The sequence below is a fragment of the Tachysurus vachellii genome, chromosome 19 (assembly GCF_030014155.1).
Source record: "Tachysurus vachellii isolate PV-2020 chromosome 19, HZAU_Pvac_v1, whole genome shotgun sequence".
Classification (NCBI taxonomy): domain Eukaryota; kingdom Metazoa; phylum Chordata; class Actinopteri; order Siluriformes; family Bagridae; genus Tachysurus; species Tachysurus vachellii.
Window position 1 is genome coordinate 4,449,543 of NC_083478.1, and position 22,184 is coordinate 4,471,726.

The 22,184-nt window shown below is 37.8% G+C and overlaps 1 protein-coding gene across 1 annotated transcript; it reads left to right on the top strand.

Moving 5' to 3' along the window:
- The first annotated feature begins 5,581 nt into the window (after positions 1–5,581).
- On the top strand, positions 5,582–19,610 carry hmgn3 (high mobility group nucleosomal binding domain 3). The gene is made up of 6 exons (XM_060894036.1): positions 5,582–5,741; positions 8,317–8,367; positions 8,802–8,831; positions 10,910–10,960; positions 14,662–14,769; positions 18,848–19,610. The coding sequence occupies exons 1-6, from the start codon at positions 5,727–5,729 to the stop codon at positions 18,887–18,889; spliced, it is 297 nt and encodes a 98-aa protein (XP_060750019.1). The 5' UTR covers positions 5,582–5,726; the 3' UTR covers positions 18,890–19,610.
- Positions 19,611–22,184: the final 2,574 nt, after the last annotated feature.

Below are 22,184 nucleotides of genomic sequence, written 5' to 3' on the forward strand. Positions count from 1 at the left end.
GAGCACATTTTGGTAGGTACTTACCACAGTTTAACAGGGAACCTGCTGTTCTTTAGATGCTCTGATTCATTCGTCTAGCATCACAAGTTGGTCCTTGTCAGAGTCCTTGCTTGGATCCTGTATGCTTGCCAAATTTTCCTGCTTCCATGACATCCACTTTCAGAACTGAATATTCTCATGTTACTCAATATATCCCACCCTAGACCTGGTGCAATTGTAAACAAGTTATTCACATTCAGATCGACATGAAAGCTTTCTTCCATGAGGAAAAAGAAAGCACTCACACTCCTCCTCGGAATGAGAACACCTCCATTTTTGGCTTCCCAGACCCTCATGATTATCTGAGCACGCCCAAGACCGAGAAACAGGGCACGGCCAGAAAACCAATCAGGATCTTGACCTCACCTTTGGCAGCTATGCTCCATCGTTTGGTAAACCTGCTCCTCGAGCAGGTCTCGGACGCCGGAGCCCGAGCCTGTCTGTGGAGCAGCTGTCAGGAGATGAGAATGGAGGGATGGACCTGAGAGGCCTCGCAGAGGAGAAGAAGTCTGATTTCCTGCAACAGCTGTTCTAGTCCTTGGTTTTTCCTGCACCCTATGAGTCACCCAGCAATATGAAGTCCTGAGTTCAAGCAGATGCAGAAGAGACGCAGAGACACCCAACAGGCTAAAAACGACCACGCTGCATGTCTCTGAGTGTGGCCTGGCTCTTATGGCTATTACAACACTCCCTATGATGACATTGAGGAAGTCATGCTATGATGAAATGTCTCACTGAGAACATTCGATTACGACTTTTATGATGGTGAGCTGGCCATAACACTTCCACCTCCATGTTTCACAGTTGGTATGAGGTTCTTTTACTTAAATGCTGTATTTGGTTTACGCTAAATATCCTCTGTTATGGTCTCCAACAAACCTAATTTTAGACTCATCTGTCCAAAGCACATTATTCCAGAAGTCTTGGCCTTTGTCTCTGTGTTCTTTGGCAAACTTCAGTCTTGCCCTCATGTTTTTCTTAGACACCAAAGGTTTCCTCCTTCACACCTCCCATGATAATTAAAGTGTGAAGTCTCTTTCTGATTGTAGATTCATGCACTTTGACCTCAAGAGCTTGCTGTAGGTCCTGTGATGATATTTTAGGCTTTTTGGAGGCTTCTTTAATCATCTTGCAGTCTGATCTTGGTGAATTTGCTTGTATTTCCTGACCTGTCCATGTTGGCAGTTGTTTTAAATGTTTTACATTTTCGGACAATGGAATGGCTGATTACAAATTCCATTGAGATCGTTTTATATCTCTTACCAGACTCATAAGCATCAACAATCTTCTTTCTGAAGGCCTCAGAGAGCTCTTTTGATCTCTCCATGGCGACACCTCTCACTTCAACAATTAAGAGCAAACCAAACTAAATATCTGAGGTTTAAATAAGATAAGCCTTCTATAAAATGCTCTGTAACAAAGTTCTAATCATTTGCACCTGATACGATACACCTGTAGGTTATTTTATACATTTTGAATAGAAATAAATGTTGTGACTTATTTTTTTTTTTTTCAAGAAATTTGGTTATTTTTTATTACATTTTATAGATCATTTATAAAAAAAACTTTTCTTTGGTTTTATTTGTTTAGTTATATTACTTGAATCTTGTTAAAATGAAGATAAAATGTCCATATGATTAACTATTAAAAAAAACACACAGGCTATCATGGGGTGTCCTAATTTTTTCACATGACTGTATGTATTCGATGTAATGACCTTCTGAATACCGGTATACCGTTTATTACATCTGTGATATGTAAGGATATTCTCTGTTATCTCCAGTGTTTGCACTACATTATAAAACACCAAACCAGAAATTACCTTCAATAAAGTTATTTTATTTATTATTGACTTTTTTTGTAATTCAGAACCTAATTGCTAAAACCTAATTCAGTACAAACTACAAAGTTACTAAACGCAAATCAGACTAATCAATATTTAACTTAACCTCGATGTGCGGTGTCGGTAGAAATACTTTAATATATAGCCAGAATATTACTGTACACATTGAAATTATAATAAGCTAAATTTTTTTATTTTGGTTATGTTTATGAAGTAAATGTGTGCTGAGATTATGAATGGAATTAATTTCTATTTATTTTCCATGTAATTTGGCTAGGGTTAATAAGTTTGGAGAACCCCTGCTCTAGACTGATTCATTAAACACTTGTATTAGTTACTAATATTACTAGTGTTAAGTTAAAATCTCCATAGCACCAATATCTTTATGCTAAAAAGCATCCTAACAAGCGTTATACATTTTTAACAATATTTTACACAACTCAAAAAAATGAAGGTACAATTAACGTTCTCAGTATAGCACCGAGTCCTTTAAATCAGGGATATCCATCTGTTCAGTTAGGAAGTAAAAGTGATTGTGAATCAGTTTCACCTGCTTTGGTGCAAATGAAAGTGACAACAGGTGCAGATAGGTTGCCTAGAGAGGCAACAGCGAGACAAACCCCCAAAGAGGGCATGTTTTTACAGCTGGTGGCCACAGACAGTTGTTCTCTTCTTATCCTTCCTGACCGAGTTGTCTCTAGTTTTAGTTTTAGTTACCCGAGGAGAGCCAAGCAGGGATGGTATCTGCTCCCATACAAGCAGGAAGATTGAAGCACTGCCAGAGCCTTTAGCTGGCTACTGGTGTACATGTTTCTGAACAGACTGTAGGAAACAGACTCCATGAGGGTGGCATGATGGCCCGACATCCTCAAATGGGACCAGGAGCGCACCAGAATTGGCCTCATGTGGCCAGAGTGTTTAGGTAGTTTCTGGATAACGAAGGCATTAATACAATTGACTGCCCCTGATGTTCCCCAGATCTGAATTAATTTGAAGATCTCTGGGATGTTATGCATCAGAGCCTCTAAGCCCACCAAGTAGTGCCACAGACTATCAAGGAGCTCACTGATAAGGAGAAGATTCCATACACACTATGGACAGACAAAAATTCATGCAAGTTGGATCAGAGTTAGCAGGTTCAGAGCCAGTTTAATACTTCACTATCAGTAATCACACTGCATTTCTGTACCACCCTGTACAATCCGTTACATCTTTTTCTACCAATTATAATTGTATATGACTGTACATTTATTACTTACACTAGTTTACATCCATTTATGTATATTAGCTGTACATACACTGTATATTTCTGGGTTACTCTTGTACATACAATGTACATAATGCACACATTTGCACACTATTTTTAAACATATTGTACTTTGTCTATATAACTGGCACATAACTGCCATCTATCTATCTATCTATCTATCTATCTATCTATCTATCTATCTATCTATCTATCTATCGCATCAATCAGCCAGTAATTTGTATATAAGTATGGATTTTCAACTTGAATATTTCAATAATTCAGATCCAATGTGTGATTTAAGGGTTTCCGTATTTTTTTTCCGCAGAGTATTTTTGCAATACAGCAATAAGCAATAAGCCTGACTGTATCCTGACTGTAGGAAAGGAGAGAAACCTGAAACCACCATGTTTTTTTTTTTATTTAATGAGTTACACTGAAAAAGAATTCATGGATCAACATGATTCAATTAAGGATAGAATTTTCAATTTAGTAAAATATTTAGGTTCATGAAAACATTAAAACGTTTATGGTGTACACAAAATCTTAAATATAATACATACATTTACAAAGTTGTAAAAAAGTATAAACTTATCGTATTAACGTGGACATTATATCAGGATTAAAAAAAAGCTATGACTCTTTTCAGTCATTTATTTACATGCTCGTTCTTTTCTTCAATAGTACATTTTTACAGTTGCGCGTTAAAAATGCCCAGTAATTCCCAAAATAGTGGATGTCCACAAACATTAAAACATTATGGTGAGCACTTGTAAAAGACATTTGTATTATAAATAAACTGAATTGAACTGTAACGCAGAAATTATTTAGTTATTTTTACTAAGATAAGATAAGATAAGATAAGATAAGATAAGATAAGATAAGATAAGATAAGATAAGATATACCTTTATTCGTCCCACAATGGGGAACTTTCTCTGTTACAGCAGCAAAGAGAAAGAAATGCAAAAAGAAAAGAATAGAGACATAATCAGTATAACACAACACAATACACAACACAACACAATGTATAAATACAAAGAAGAAAAACGAGACCACGAGTAAGTAGTTACTCTAACAGACATATTGCACACAGGTAATATTGCACATTTTTCAAAATTTCGGTTATTGCACGTGTTGTTTAAAATACATTGTTATTGTTATTATTGCAGTTAAACAGTGATCTAGTGTGTAATTAAAATCATAGCTGGATGTAATAAAAATCATACATCCAGGTGATTTTGGTTATATTCATTTTATTATGTTTGTTTTGATTATTTATATATGCAGTATGGTTTATATCGCTTTGTAGCATATGGGATGATTTTAATTCAGTGGTTAAAGCAGTAATTTCTATGCAGAAATGCCCAGTTGTCTAAACACAACACACCAGGACACTGAACTCTTCAATGAGTTGATTGTTCCATTGGACTGGATTATTCTTCACTTAGGACTGGTTTTATGGTTGTATATAGGACAAACACAGGAAAGCTCTGACTGTGTACACAGTAAGCTTCTAGAAGAACATCCATGTTCTGTGATATTGATGTTCAATGTCCTCCATTGTCAGGTCATTGTATAGGGAAGAGCTTTGTTGGCTCGTGCACTGTTCTTTTAAATCACGTGCTCGACGCACGTGCACAATGCTATAGATAGGTGTAATGTCATAATCCTTGACGCATTTTGATATACCGTTTTATATAAAACTTGTTTTTTTTTCTTCTTTTTCACTGTTTGTTTGTTATAAATTTGATGTTTATGTCGTTTCACCACGAAAAGAACTGGCCGAACTAGAAATACGTTTCCCAGAAAGCTGAGCTCTCGGTGTCACGAGCGGATTGGCTGATTGATTGGTTGCCAGGTATCACCCTATCCTACGAAGTAAACACATCTAAAGGAAGGCACAAATAAACAAGAAACTAAAGCAGAAAGTTCGAAAACTGTGAAAACGAAATTCATTTTATTTCCCAAATATTCCCAAACGAATCTCACAGTCTTTGTTTATATTATAAATCAGAAATAATACTGTATTTTACTGATTCACTGCCTGCTTTTATATTTTCCCCGTTGTTTACCTTAAAATAGATTTTTCAAAATTGTATATACTTAATACGACTATTATGAGAGTTTCCTCTCTAATATGACCACCACACACAAACATTTTTACACGCCAGTGAAACCTCTTTCAAAACAGCGAGTTTAATATACGGTCCTGGCAACCTCGGTAGCTCGTCACCTTCTGCCTTCTGTCTTTTCTGCACCTTTAAACCTACCCGCTGCCCTCGCGCTGTGATTTGCTTCAGAAAAAAAGCGCGTAACCAACCACAGCCTAGGCCACAACACGTGCAAACCAATCGGCGCTACGGGCCTATTTGCATATTATCCCAAAGAACCAATCGGAGCACGAGTTGATGTCTGAGCGAGCGCCAAAGTGTCCAATAGTAGCTCTAAGAAGCAGCATATTATTAGCATGTTATTACAGGAGGTGTTTTAGATATTGATCCAGTATTCTGTCGTAGTTACAAACTCACTCACGGGCTTAAAACGCGGACCTGTTAAACTCCACTGTTTAACCAGTGCAAACAAACAAACCCGGAAAAATGCCGAAGAGGAAGGTAAGACGTTTTAATTCGTGTTTTATCGTTGTTTTAATACCACACTGACACTCGGCGTTCTCGGCTTGTTATCCATCCAAAATGTCGTTAAGATTTAACCGTTAAGTTTTTCGAATCGGTGCCGTTTTCGGCCCCAACACCGTTACAGTTGGACGTTAATACACACACACACTTACACACACACACGCACACACACACATCCCTCTGGTCTGTTTTTTTATTCAGTCGTCGTCAGTTGCAGGTTTTCCTCCATGATAGTGGCTCAGAATGTCACTGATGCGATGCTCTGCGTCCATTTTGTTTTTCGCCTCAGCTTTAAACGCGACTTTGTTTTAATAAAACCGCCGGATCTCTGATCGATTTCTGAAGCTATTATTATTTATTTAATAGCCTTCTTTGAACCGACAACCCCCCCTCCTCTTCCTCTTCCTCCTCCTCCTTCTCCTCCTCCTCCTCCTCTTCCTCCACCTCACACAAACACACGCAGACCCGTATGTAAGCGAATGGCACATCAATCACACACACAAGCAGCGAGAGCGCGCCTCGGGAACGCGCCGCGCGCATGACACTGCCAAAAACAAAAAGCCTCAAAAAAAAAAACAAAAAAAAAACGTCCAGAATAACTTGCGATTATAGGTGATAGATCGTAAAAAACGTGTTTAAACGCCGTCAGATTTAAACACAGCTGAAGTGATGGCAAAAATAAGTTCCTGAACAGACACGAGGTGCGCGTGCGTGTTAATGTTAGATGTCAGGGCAGTATATTGGAAGTGGACCGAGCGGCAGAAGAGTCGCGCATGCGCTGTATAGTCATGTGGAAAATAGGGAGGTTTACACATAATACTGCTAATAGTAATCTTTTTTGTTTTAAATAAATAACATTAGCGTAATTGTACCAAATTACAATATACATAATAAATATACGTCTCAATTTTACACAGTCTAAAGCGGTGTTCTGTAGTAGTAGTAATAATGCTAGTAATAATAATAGTAACAACCACAATAATAACAATGTTAACAACAATATTAATGATTTTATTAATACAATTATTATTCATAATAATTAATAGTAGTAGAAGTAATAAAAAACATTAACAGATAACTAATTCTGATCATAACAACAATAATAGAAATAATAATAATAATAATAATTATTATTATTATTATTATTATTATTTAGATATATCAGCATTAGTAAACTCCTGTATAGTGAGTGTGTATTTATATAATGAACTTTCAATTTTAAGGCCAAACATTTTTTATTTCCAAAATTACACTTCTTTTAAGATGATTAATTATTGTTTTTTCTTCTTCTTCTTCTTCTTCTTCTTCTTCTTCTTCTTCTTCTTCTACTTTAACACGTGTTTAACTTGAAGTCGCAATGTTTAGTCTGATGTATTAACCAGTTAATGTTAATAATAATAATAATAATAATAATGCTAGTACTATTTATAACATACTGATGATTGCATGTTATAAGGACAAGGGGATTGTCTTGTTGAACCTTTCTGTTTTCTTGCATGTATTTACATTTTTTTTGCAAACGTTTTCCCTCCCATAAGATTTGAATATCTGTTTAAAGGTAAATAAAAGCTCCAGTGTGACAGGTTTATGGTGTGATGAGGAAGTTAATAAAGAACTGTTACTTCTTAAGCCACCTTTACACTGGACCGGACAATCAGTGGCAGTTATGCTTCAGGATACACGCCTTAAAATCATGCTCTGATGATGTAAAAATATCTAAAGCAGCAGGCAAAGCAAACATGAATAAATTAGCAAAAAAAAAAATAAATTCACTGAAGGGGAAAGAACATAGGATGGGACACGTCTTTGTGCCAACTTTATGTAGTTACACTTGGTCCTGCGAATTCTTGAGCTTCTCTCTTGTGTGCATTATGTATAGTTGTGTAGACAGGCAATTTGTTCGGTAAAAAAAAATACAAGGGGTAAAAGTGTCATGTATTGTCAGTAATGTCATTTAGAATCTAGATATTTATATATTGTGGCATGGAAACCTGGAGCGAAGAACGATACTTTATTGTTATGTGGAGTGTTAAGTCGTGTAAATAGATAAATATTCACTTTCCATCAGTTAACATGCAGTCATTTGCTTGTTAAAGCTACACTTCCTTAGACTGTTCACTGTTTTAGGAGATAAATAAATCTCTCTGTTAGCTGGCAGAAGATGAACATAAAAGACGAGTACCGTATTACATATTTATACCATATTACTAATTATTACAGCACAGTTATTGTATTAGGTATTGTGTAAAAAGGCACTGTATATTTCTTGCAATAATTGTATAACGTGCTATTGATTGAGATTTAATTGAAAAAGATTTATTTAGGATAATTATGGTTATATTTCACATGTACAGTTAGACGAGATGAGGTGTGTGTTTTGATTGGTATTTACATGCTGCATAGCAGAAAGTAAACACAAGCAGCACAGAGAAACTCAGTACTGAACATATGCTGACAAAGTGCTTATTAAAATTCTAATACATGATGAATATTGTCTGTGTGTGTGTGTGTGTGTGTGTGTGTGTGTGTGTGTGTGTGTTTCTTCCTTCAGTCACCTGAGGGAGCAGAAGGAAAAGACTCTACTAAAGTCACAAAGCAGGAGGTAAGTTCTACACACACACACACACACACACATTACACATGACTACACACAAGTGTGGTTATGTTTGTTTATATTTTGCACATATAGAAATGTGTATCTACTCAAGTAATATTTAAGAGTTTAATATTTAAAAGTCACTCAGAGTCATGAAGGTGAGCCAGAAGACAACATTAAAAGTGAGACATCAGTGAGAGAAAGTGTAAATATAATTTATTAATTTTGTAGCTGCAAAACTAAAAGTGTTTTTCTGGTCTATTATGCTCAGTAGATCCTTTGACTCACTCACATATGCAAGCGTGTCTTTATTTATAACTTATAGACAATGAAATGCTCTCACATAACGATTATACAATCTTTTTGCCTCTTTTTCCCATTGTCTTTCTCTTCCTCTCTCTGTCATTCTGTCTCCCTGTCTGTCTGTCTGTTTGTCTCAGCCCACTCGGAGGTCAATGCGCCTGTCCACGGTAAGTTTCCACTGAATTATATGCTGTATATTTAAGTGTGGACAAAAAATACTTCATAATTTATTCCACCTGGTGAGAAAAGGCTGATTTATAAACGCTGTTCGCTATTCATACGCAGTGAGGATGCCGTGCGTGCACTTTGTTTTTTTGCTCAGGTGTTAACGATCCGTGTGTCAATATCGCACCATGTGACTGACCACAACAATATGAGCAAACTCAGGTTGTGTCTTATGTCACATATTTATTTTGTCACTTATATATAACAGCACAGTTCAATTCTTTTTGTCGTGTATCCGAGCATGTTTAGAAGCTAAAGTTAGAGCACAGGGTCAGTCATGATTCAGCATCCCTGGAGCATTGTGGGTTAAGGGCCTTGCTCAGGGGCCCAACAGTGGCAGCTTGGCAGTGCTACGGCTTGAACCCCAACTTTCTGATCAACATCCCAGAACCTTAACCGTTTGAGCCACCAACATTCATTCATACAGTGATTTTATCTCTGCAAGTCTCCAGCCACTGTACTATGATGAGGCCTGGAGGCGGTCCTTCTACCGGTTGCCATAGTGATAACAATTCTCAGTGTGTGTTGCAACTAGCATTCCAAACCAATTTTCTTGAAGCTAAAATGAAAAGTTCAGGAAAGAGATTTGGCGTTTGTACGTGTAGATAGATACAGAGAGTGCGAGAGCTACATCAGCTACATCGTACCATTCGAGATGAAGGAGAAGTAGTGTGTGCCCCTAGCCCTCCATCACATGCTCTCGACTTCACTGTCTTCTCTCCCATCTGGAGTTGCTGCACTAAAAAGTTTTATAGTTCAACTTTTCTAAGCTTTCACATCGTTGATGTGAACATGCCCACGTTGATGTACACACGCTTTTGTTGTCATGAAAAAAATTTTAAGCCTTCGTTAGCTTAAAGCAGGTTTGTCACACCTCCAGGAAGCACATTACGTTTACATACACACACCAACAAAAGCCTCGTGTTTTGCAAAGATCTTGGAAGTAGTGTAAAAATGAAAAAAAAACAAAACAAATTCTGGACAGGAAACGCTGCTTCTCTCTCGGGTAGGACTCAGGCAGCATGACGAACGAATGTTGATATCAGATATCATGCAGATTTTTTTATAACAGTTAACATGTAAGTAACTGCTACAAGCTACCTGGGTCTATCTGATAATGATTAAATATTAAAATATTGATTAAGTCACATTTTAAACCGGATCGTTACAGCATTATGGTGAAAAAATGCCTCAGTTCTGTAGATGGAGTCGAATACGCTTTGGATTTTTATTTATTTATTTATTTATTTTTAACTCACTGTGCCTGCCCACATTTCCACACATGTACACAAAGCTCCGCCCCCAAAACATGGCGTTCCGTCTACAGTTACTATTAACTTGTACTTTTATGACACCATTTTCAAGCACACGAAATTCACCGTATTCGTCACAACTATTCCAGAATGCAGACGTTCGTGTTGTTCTCCAGAGGTTCTCACCGGTTTTATTCACAGCTTCAGTGCTTTGATTTCATATAGGCGTGAATTAAAACACAAAAGATTGTTAAAGACTGTGGAACATCAGGAAATATCAGAAGTGTACAACGCTTTAGCTTGATTCGGCTCGAGCTGTAATTAGTGTTTAAAGCCTCGGTTATAAATGCGTTAGTTTGGTCCTCACAGCTGTCGAGTTCTCCGCATCAAAACTAACCTCTGCTTTCCTGTAAGTGCTCAAGGGCAGATCTGAGCACCAGATCGCCAACTTCTTCTTCTCGGATGCCTGCTGTAGTGAATCCCTACATCACTCACAGCACACAGCGTAGAGAGATTCCTGCTAAGAGCATCTGTGTATATGTTATAGACGCTGCCTTTTTCACAGAAAATACGCCACAAAAGTTGCTTTAAAAGTCACTCAGATGTCACTTTTTGAATTATAAAATGTTGCAGTTCCACAAAACGTGCCTTATGTCTACACCTTTTCCCAAGAACATTTTGTTTACTTATCTTATTTATTTTAATATACTTTTAATGTTATTTTTTGTAATATAAACTTCATGGTCTTGTTTTTTTCTCATTAACAGAAACCGGCTGCTCCTAAACCTGAGACCAAACCCAAAAAAGCTGCAGCTAAGGTATCAGCACACACACATTCACACACATACACACACACACACACACACACACATACACACACATACACACACACACACATATGCACACAAACATTCATACACACACATACACACTCACACACATACACACACACGCATACACACACAAATGCACACAAACATTCATACACACATATACACAGACACACACACACACACACATATACACATACACACACATACACACTCACACACATACACACAAACACATATACACACATACACACACACGCATACACACACAAATACACACAAACATTCATACACACATATACACAGACATGCACACACTCACACACACAGACACGCACACACATACACACACAGAGACTCACACACACATATACACACATAAACACACACATGCACACACACACATACACACATATACACACAGACACGCACACACATACACACATATACACACAGAGACTCACACACACATACACACATAAACACACACATGCACACACATACATACACACACACACACCCATACAAACACATATATACACACACATACACACAAAAACAAACAAACACACATATACATATAAACAAACAAACACATACATACACACAAACAAACACATATACAAACACACACACACAGAGGCACATTGTGAACCCAAACACCATCTCAAGTTAGATCCTCTTTTAAAACTTTTGCATGCAGCTGGTGTTGGTTTCACTCTTGCGAATATTTTACAATAACTTCAGCAAAAATATAAAACAAATATAAGAATTCAATGATCTGAACCATAAAATCGTGAGCATCTCAGACCTTTCCAACCTTCAGATATTTTGCTTAGAACCACAGCATTTTATCAAAGTAGTGATCACTCAGCATTACTCCAAATGAGCGGTCTTTATTTGTCCCGGCGTGAATCCCAGCGCTGACGCAGTCCTCCTGAGCTGGGAGCCGAGAGAGCAGAATTAATCGTGCTCTGAATGGTCTGTGAGCTCATGTATGAGGAAGACGGCAGATAGCACTTTCCTCAGGTTGTCCAACGTTGTCCTGTGGTGCAGCAGCAGTTCTGCTAGCTGTCATACTCTAGGGACATAACTGACACCTGATATGAAGCCCCGCCTCCTTCCACCATCTCACATTAGCATAAGTCTCGAATTTTTCTTGCTTTCTGTTACAGCAAATGGAGATTTTTTTTTGCGTTTCAACTTGGCTAACATAAAACAAGTACACACCTGACATGTCATAATTTATTTATTAGGAAGGTCACGGTGAAAAATCTTAACGGTTAATGGTCCAAAAGCTGAAAAGCTTAACTGACAAATATTAACCAACACTTTAGAGATCATTTCAGTAATACTGATCACCAGAAAATCATTTTAAAGCACAGATGCAGTCAGACAGTTTAATCAGTGAAGATTAGAAACATCAACTTCAAATTCAGATTTTATTGGTCAGATGCACAATCACTCGCAGTGAAACGCCTTTATCGACTGTCCGGGTTATAAAAGAAAAATAGTCAGAATAAAAAATAGAGACAAAATGGAGTTTAAAAGTAAAAACGGAATTATTCATACAGAGCAGAGGAAATATAAATAGACAAAGTTATGCAGTGACCTGATGATATGGATGTAGAATGACTGCTAGTCAGTTTCTATGAGGAACCGTAGACTTTTCTATTCTCTCTTTTTACTCCTTCCCAGGAAATTATTTTGCTTTGTGGCTGGCAATGTACACATTCATACGTGTTTTTTTTTATTTTTTTTTTTCAGCAACATGATCCAGCCTGTGATTTCTACCAGTTTGCAAGCCAAACAATTACATAATCAGATGTGGAAATTACGCCGTAGCCATAATTACAGCCGTAGAGAAATTTTACAAGTTTTACTTCTGGCTTCGAGAAAAGACCCGATTCAAAGACGGACCATTCTCCGTCTAACGGTTACGTCGTAGATGACAAATTTGCGTGTTAAATTATATTATGACGGTTTTTCTTTGCTTTTTTACTTGAACGGCAGACAGCCATAGTGGCTCGAGTTGTTGCCATGGCGATACAACAACCCCCCCTCCCCCGAGTCCCAGCTCCAGTCCAGTGGAGTCGAGTCGCTCTGCTGTGATCTCACCTTTAACATTAAAGTTAGTTGTTAAGAGTCTTATTCAGGAGAAGAACAGTGACTCTCGGACTGTCCTGGGATATAAATTCAGTGTTTTAGTAACACGATCTTTACTGCCCAGATATGACCGCAAGAGCTTGGGTACGTTTGGTTACAGGAAGGAAGAGAAACTCAGTAGTTCATCATGAAAAATTAGTAGACACTCGAACAGGAAGAATTAAAGCCGCCGTTGCTAAAGCATAATACTCTGGACATAATACTCATCCCCCATGAGGTTAATTGTAGCTTATACCACAGCCGGGTTTAGTTCTGTTATCTGATTGGTAGGAAGGTGTGTGTCATTTGTGTGTAACAACACGGCTCGGACAGGACTTGCAGTATCTACACATTACAGCATAGCAGACGTACGGGAAGAAGCTCAGCTATAAGACTACAAAGACCATTTAAAGCTCAGAAATAAGGCTAGGTTCAAACAGGTTTAATAAAGCAGACATTTATATATCATTCATATATGTTTATAGAGAGAAGAAGAGAGAAAGACAGCGGGGAGGGAGGGAAGGAAGGAGAGAAGGAGAGAATCAGAGAGAGAGGCTGGTGAGGGAATCACAGATGTAGTGTATAAGTGATAAGATGAACACACTTGTCTTTCTGCAGCATTAAATCTTATCTATAAACTGTTCAAACTTGTTCCATGTTGTTCAATCAGTAAACTTTGTAGTTGTCAAATGTGACAGAAGTGAAATAACACGAAAATATATATAAAAAAAAAATTGTAGTATATGCTAGAAGGGAAAGATCGATTATATACAAAGAAAATATGGAAATGTGTAGAGCTGGTTAAAGTTATATACAGTAGTATGTATATGCATATATATGTATGTCCAGACATAAAATTTAAATATTTAAACTTTAAAATATGTGCAAATACAAAAATATTTTAACTTGCAAATTGGTAGATATTCAAAGGACTTAATTTGCATGTTCTTTTAGACGGCTTCAAATCAAACGAAATCCAACCAGGTTCCTTTTGTATTTTTTTAGAAATTTGATTCAAATACGACACAATATACATTTTCTTCTCATATTCAGCGTTACTCTATCGAACGAGGCTATTTATGTTTGCCAACGTTTGTGTTTAATTGAACGTTTTAAAGGTCGTTGATGGTATTATGTAGTAAATTAAACACTTGTGAGGATCTAGAAAAACAATCAATGACTGGGTTTTTTATTTCCATACAAACACATCATACTTTTAATTAGTTAACAGTCAGATTTAATGTTGGGAAATGTCAAGTCAGTTCTCGTTCTTATTAACAGAGCAGAATGCTGACACCGGAGACTCCTTCCCTAAATGTTGAATACGCATCTCCATGCGTGTGTAAGTTGTTGCTATAGCAACACTGAAGTATTAGAAGGAGCGAATTACAGCTGCGGAATCAAGAGTCACGTGCCAGAAAAAAACAACAACAAATATTTATTCAGTAGTAGTCGGATGTAAGGAATATATATATACTGTATATATATATATATATGAGACGGCGTGTCGAGCTGATACACCATGTCCCGATTGTTGGTTACAGAAAGCATCTGATGAAAAAGTGGTGAAAGGAAAGAAGGGCGGAGCCAAAGGGAAGAAGGAGGAGAAAGAGGCGGTGCCCGCTGAGAATGGAGAGACCGAGGCCGAGGGGGTGAGAGAGTTACTTCTAACACTTTTATTAGCTTAAATGTTTTGTACGTAGCAGTTTTTACAAAGCATTGTGGGTAATAATGATGGAAGGATTCCATGATCTGGGTCTATTTTGTGTCTCACTAATCTTACATTTCTTAATAAATAACTAAATCAAGATAGAAGATGTTTTAAACATAGAAAGCATATTATAACCTATTATAGCATATTTTAGCATATTAATAGTTATTCATATTAATACTTTCTGTGTTTGCAAATTCGTATACCTAGGGTTAGGGTTAGGGTTATAAGTATACCTTATTTAAAAATACCGGTTTAACTTTATTTTTTTATTTATTTTATTTTTTTTTGCGTAAACAATCCGTCAAAACGCCGCTCAGCTCCAACACCCGAACAGGTTCGCCACATTGCGTTCAATGTGTTCACCACATTGCTGTCACACGTACGACAGGAATTTCCTGAAGATCAAGGGAAAAATCCCTAAAATTCATTTCTCTTGTCATTTTTTCCTGTTTTTTTTTTTTTTATTGATACTGTATTATTGTGTGACAAGGTCAACCCTGTTAGCCAATATATTAAAAAATAAAAATGCATATCAATATATAGTTGAGAAATGTTTATAGAAATGTTCTTAATGTCCTCATGATATTAACATGGCTGCTGCTTCACCACAATGTTGCGTATTCGCTAATTCTTCGCTAAACAAATTCGGCCCTGTTAATCAGTTAAGACCAGAATTACAGAAATGTCGTTAAAAATTGATAAACAAATAAATTAATAAATAAATGCAAATCGACTTTTATTGTTTAAATGCAAGTTTTTAAAGTTGAGCTTCAGCAGCGCAGTCGTGGAAACATCGTGCACAAATGTAAAGCACTGAAGCGGCATGTTATAAAGGCTTGAGCTTCAGTAGTCGCATGTGTTCATGTGGCTTTCTGTAACAGCACTAAGCAGCGTCTCTTCTGTCGTCTAACTGCGGCGGGATATTAACATATTAAGATCGACAGGAAACCGTTCTAAACTTTCTGCCTTTCTGTTTGAGCATCACTTTACTTAATCATACCGTCTAACTCTCATTTACAACAGTTCTGTCTCTCTCTCTCACACACACGCACACACACACACACACGTAGATCTGCATCTCTCGTTCGTCTGTCACCGTGTCAGCTCCGAGAAGCCCCTCCCCCACCCCGCTGTCCATCACAGGACAGAAGGAGACAGTGAGAGTAAAGGGTACGAGAGTGTGAAGAGTGACACTGCCGTGTGTGTTTGGACATGTCACCGTGTTCAGCTCTACGTCTGCCTCGTGTCTTAGCTGCATTCACACTTTCCACACACCGCAGCGCAGAGATATCTTCCGGTGAATACGTTAGTTAAGGAGAAATAGTTTTGGGGATTTTTTTAATTATTTTTTTATAAAGTTTGTAGAAAATTAGAAAAACATCTAGTCAAAGCTTTGGCGCTATATACGTTTAATTCCAAGCAGCCTTGTAAAATGTTATACTTATCTTTAACATTTTTAGTATTAACATCTTTCATTAAAATTGAAAAAAATGTTCATTTTTTTTATCCGTTTGAGCCTTAAATACTGTTTTGTTTTTATTATTATTATTATTATTATTATTATTATTATTATTAATTTTTAGTACAATTTTTCATGTATTTTAGCCAATTAAATTTTCTGATTAAATGAAGTCCTGTTGTATTGCTGACTGTTCGAGATCAGACCTATACAATTGGATATAATATTTCTGTCATCTTGCTCATCGCTCACCCCACCAGTCCAATTAAATGCTCTCTGGAACGTTTGCCCCGCCCCCAGACCCAGGTCCTGCTCTACATCGCAGCTCGTTAGCAGTAAACATGGTTTGTTGATGTTTGCTGATCTTTGTTTTCCACTGAACCACTAGCACGCCTCGAACGCTATTGGCTGCTGTGTAAGAACAATCAGGCTGCTGTGTGAATCACATTCACTGCATTTTAGTAGACGCTCTTATCCAGGGCCACTTACATTTATCTCATTTATACAACTGAGCAGTTAAGGGTCTTGCTCATGATCCCATGATCTTGTTCATGGGATGTTGGGATTTGAACCCACAGCTTTCCGAACCTCCGCCCATTGTCTCGGCCACCGAACTACCAATACTTCTTCTGCCCACTTTAATAAAAGGTCATTTGTGAGGCAAATAACAGCTAAGGAGCCATTTTACTAGGAGGTTAAATTGTGAATAAAGCCATTGCGGTTGTGGTAAGATCTATAATTAATGTCTGTTTGTTAGCCAGGCTATTTGTGAGGGGGAAAATGATGCCTCTATCTTTATTGATTACTTAAAGTAGCATTCCTGTTTAAAAAAAATAAAAAATAAAGTTTCATAAAGACATTCGTGTACTATTAAAACACTGACTGTTGCTGATTATCCCAGTGTCTGTTTTTGGCATCAGAGAAACTTGTAGTATTTTATAGAAGAGTTGAATAGAGCTGTCAGTGTGAATGATAATAATAGTGTTTGTTTTGTATTCACACGTCACACTGCTGACCTTAATTATACAGCACGTTGTTCATTCATTCATTCATTCGTTTTTTCATTCAGAGAGATAAACCTCTAACTACTCGACGCTCAGACTGTATTTTTGCACGTGCCCGCTGTTAATTCAGTCCTGAGACTGCTAATGGTAACCAGTCAGAAAGGAAAACGAGATCAATGCATCGCTAGAACGAACGCGATAAGGCAGTACACAATGAAGCGTACACAATGCTCTGCACCAAACACAGGCAAATAGCTAGAGCAGGATTTTTGTATAATGTGTGGGTGTCGAGAGGTTTAACATACAACAGGCTCAAGACGGATAAAATTGAAGATTTTCAGATATATAACGTTTTATTATTTATCATTCGATTTAATATTAGAAACAAACAAATAAACTCGCCAGACCACCGTCGACTATTGCTTTAAAGAAGATCGTTTTTACGGCAGGTTGTCTGTTTTCTGCACTAAAGTGTACATTTTGTACGGCCGGCTGGTTTGTAGAGCATCTCGATAAAACAAAGAACAGCGGTGTCGATGAATCTGATCAGAATTCTTTTGGAAGTGGGTGGGATTGGTGACCCTTCTGTAGGAGTGATTGGGATTGGTCAGAATTCCTTCAGGGAGCGAGTGGGATTGGTCAGAATTCCTTCAGGATCCGGTGGGATTGGTCAGAATTCCTTGAGGGAGTGAGTGGGATTGATCAGAATTCCTTCAGGGAGTGAGTGGGATTGGTCAAAATTCCTTCAGGGAGCGAGTGGGATTGGTCAGAATTCCTTTAGGATCCAGTGGGATTGGTGTATTTTCTGTAGGAGTGGCAGGGACAAGTCAGAATTCCTTTAGTAACACACAGGACTGGAATAGTCAGAATTCCCTCAAGAGCAGGTGGGATTGTTTATGAGTTTCTGATGCTGTGGGTGGGATGAGTTGGAATTCCTCCTGGATGCGCACGATTGGTTGAGCTCCTTCATTTCGGATTAGTCAGAATTCCTTCTTGAGGAACGGATGAAACTGTTTGTGGCGGGATTAGTCAGACGTTCTACAACTGTGAGTGGGGTTGCTTAAATTGAATAGTTTTGAGCGTAACGTTATTTGATGACTTATATTCCCTCTTCGTTTACGCCTACGGCACCGTATCCCATGACGTCAGGCTGCCGCCCCTCTATACAGCACCACCTCCATGGAGCCTCCTCTTTTATCAGCATATAACAGAATTTAGTTTAAAGCCTAAGTCAGTCATGTAGGTTACGATCCTATTAACTAATGGAGATTGTTGTGTAGCTGTGCGGTTTGGATGCTTTGTCTATGTGAAAGCTAAGAGTGAATGAATAATAATATTTTTTTTTGGCTTTGCAGCGTTCTTTCCGAGTAACACAAGTGTATCAACGTGTCTCCTTTCACACGTGTGTTTGTGAGAAACTGACCCGAGTGGTTTGGTTTGAACTGGATTTCCAACTAACACAATCTGCTACGTTGTCACAGCAGGAAAATTCAACACGTACAATATAGTGATCCCTGTTTTCCTTTCTCTTTTTCCTCTTTCTCTCCGTTCAGGAATCTGCGACCAATGAGGCCGAGGCAGAAGATAAGGAGTGACTCGGGTTGGTTTTCTGGGGAATGGAAAAGACTTTTTTTTATTCTTTATTGAGTATTTTGTAAGATTCTAACTTTTTTTAGACTTGTCATTGTAGATTTACTTAGCAAGCTCACACTCTTCCCAGACGTCCCTGTTCTACTCTGTTATCACCGGATCGGACAGATCTGTCCACAAAATACAAGAAAACTTTTTTTTTTTCCCCCCCAAATGTTTCACCACCACCACCAGCAGCAGCAGCCATATCAGTTCATAACTTTTTAGTCAGTCGGAAACCTGCGTCCTGCGTCCCCTCCAGTAACGTAACAACACGTGCTTAATGTTTGTGCCACGCTGAATGAGTCATCTGGACATTCAGGATCATGAGTTTAGTGTGTATTTTTAGTCTTCTGGGTTTTTCAATTATAATCTCTTGTACAATGTATAATAATAACGTCGCTCAATAAGAGAAAAAATTGCGTTACATTTTTTTTTTTTATCCTCTTTAATATACAGATCAAGATTTGTGTATAGATTTTTTTTTTTTTTTTTTTTTTTTTAAATTTGATAATTTGAACATGACCCTTAAGGAAACGGCACATAACCATAGCAATAAACGCAGGGGGCTGAGAGTGACGTTCGTTCCGAACCTGAACCTGTCGTGCTTGTGGAGATCCGCCTGCCTGGCTGGCTTGGGATATTGTCTGTGAAAATGTTTTGAAATAAAACCATGAAAGAAAAAGAGCTGCCGTGTATGTCTGTGTGTGTGTGTGTGTCTGTGTGTGTGTATCTGTGTCTGAGTGTGGGTGTGTATGATTGTGAGTGTATGTGTGTCACTGTCTGAGTTTAGAGTTTTAACCTGTTGGATGCAAACTGGTGAGGATTTAACCAGCAGCCACAAAAGCTTTTCACTGGGTTTCTCTACATGCGACACAGGCACGTAATCCTAAACCATCACTTTCACACTCACACACTCACTAAATACAACTGCTGATGTCAGGAAGTGGAAAGTCAGCAGTGTTACAAAGAGATGGGAACAGAAGGAGGAATTTAAAGGCCTGGTTCATGTTGGTCAGCCATGAAATCAGACAATAAACTCCTAGTCTTATGTAAGGAATCAGAAAGAGAACTGGGTTTATTCAGGCGGAGTTTTACATCACTTCTGAAGAACACGATGTTCTTGTCCTGGATCTTTGAGGAACTGATAAAGTGATACAGTGTTAACGGAATGTGGAATTCTCAATATGTCTTAACTTATTGTCTTAAGACCTACACAGATCTGTATAGTGCATGTTTCTTTTTTCTTCTGTGTTAATTCAATCCAATTTCAATTCAGTTTTATTTCTATAGCACTTTTAACAATGGACGTCGTCTCAAAGCAGCTTTTCAGAACAGAAGAAATATAATACAAAATGTTTATTATGCAAAGATTAATATTACACAAATGTACAAGATTAATATTAGACTTATATTTAAACGTGTTTGTATTTGTCCCCAATGAACAAGTCTGAAGTGACTGAGATGACTGTGGTGAGGAAAAACTCCATTAGATGGAAGAGGAAGAAACCTTGAGAGGAACCAGACTCAAAAGTAAACCTCATCCTCATTTGGGTGACACTGGAGGATGTGATTATAAACTGTTATAAACACCAGAGAGTTTTGTTATGAATAATGTCCTTCCTACAGTCAGATACAGTCAGATAATTGTGTATTAATGAGAAGGTTGTTGTCCTCAAACACCACACGGAGTTGGCATCTTCTCTTTAAATGTCCGAATCCTCATGAAACTGGAGCTGCTACATCTCTAGATGCCTCAGGATCCTCACAGGGTTGATGCCTCTTATCACCGAAGGTCTAAAACCTTCATGAAGAGGAACACAGCCGGAGCTGGTACAGTGTCTGGATGCCTCAGGATGGGTAGAAAAAGAAGCAGCTGTAACTTTACGTGTTCCACCAGATGCTGTTATCCAGAATGACTTAAACGAATGAAGTCTCAAAGTTAATGTATTTATCCAAATAGTAGTTCAGTAAGACACTGAGTAAGAATACGGTCAGTCTTAAAGAAAACGTCTTTGTTTCTGGTTAAAAGCTGAGAGAGAGAGAGAGAGAGAGAGAGAGAGAGAGAGCGCTGTTGAGGAAATGACTTTATAGCTTCTAGAACGTAAGAGATGAACAGAAGTACAGTTTCTTGGATCTTCCACAACCTTATACGTGACTATAAATGGATACGAGTACAGTATGATGCATCATTCTTCAATCTTAGTGCTGAGGAAATTTGTGGCATAACAGGAATAAAACACTACGACATGCTCTTAAAGAAAAATACTAATCAACTTTGGTCACTGTAACTTTGCTTAAACAATAACTCAAGCCTCATGACATCACAACAAAGCTCATTATTTTCCTAAAACAGCATAGTTTTTATACCTTAAATATTTCCTATATACATATTCCCTAATATTAATAGCACATGTTGCTCTTTCTGCTATTCTAAAGCACCAGCGTCAATTTCCAAACCCTTCAAGATCGGACACACGCACGCACACAATTACTCAATTCACAATTACTAAATGGTGACATCATTAGTTACTAAATTAGTTCTGAATGATAAGAAAACAAAATATATGATCTTCTCGAGGAAATATAAGTGTGTATCTTCTCTTCCGTCGCTTTACACTCTACAGGGTAATTCCATAGAGCTAGTTTGCTCCTATAAATATCTGGGTTTTGTGTTGGAAGAGGACTTATCATTTAAGTTACATGTTATACAATTGTTGCCTAAGCTAAAGGTTACAACTGGGGTTTTACTTTCGAAATAGCGCTTGTTTTTCCACAGTCAGCAAAGAGAAAGTTGGTGGAAGCTACCTTCTTACCTGTCTTAGATTATGGAGATGTTTTTTTACAGAAACACCACTAAGGCTCTTTTACAAGCATTGGACTCTGTTTATCACTCTGCTTTAAGATTTATAACTCGTACCAATCATTATACTCATCACTGTGCACTGTATGAAATGGTAGGTTGGCCTTCGCTTCACTTAAGAAGATACTGTCACGATGAGACAAAGGCGAGTGAGGATCCAAATGCAGTTCAGTCTTTTATTGATCCAAAACAAGAAACAGGCAAACAGACGGGCAGGCAAAACAGGGCAGAACACTGAGCACACAGGACACAGGACACAGGACACAGGACACAGGACACAGGACACAGGACACAGGACACAGGACTATAGGCACCAACATTCAACAACGACCAACACCAGGGAAGTGAACAAACAGAGTAGATATAACAAACAGGAACCAATCACCAAGCAGAGACAA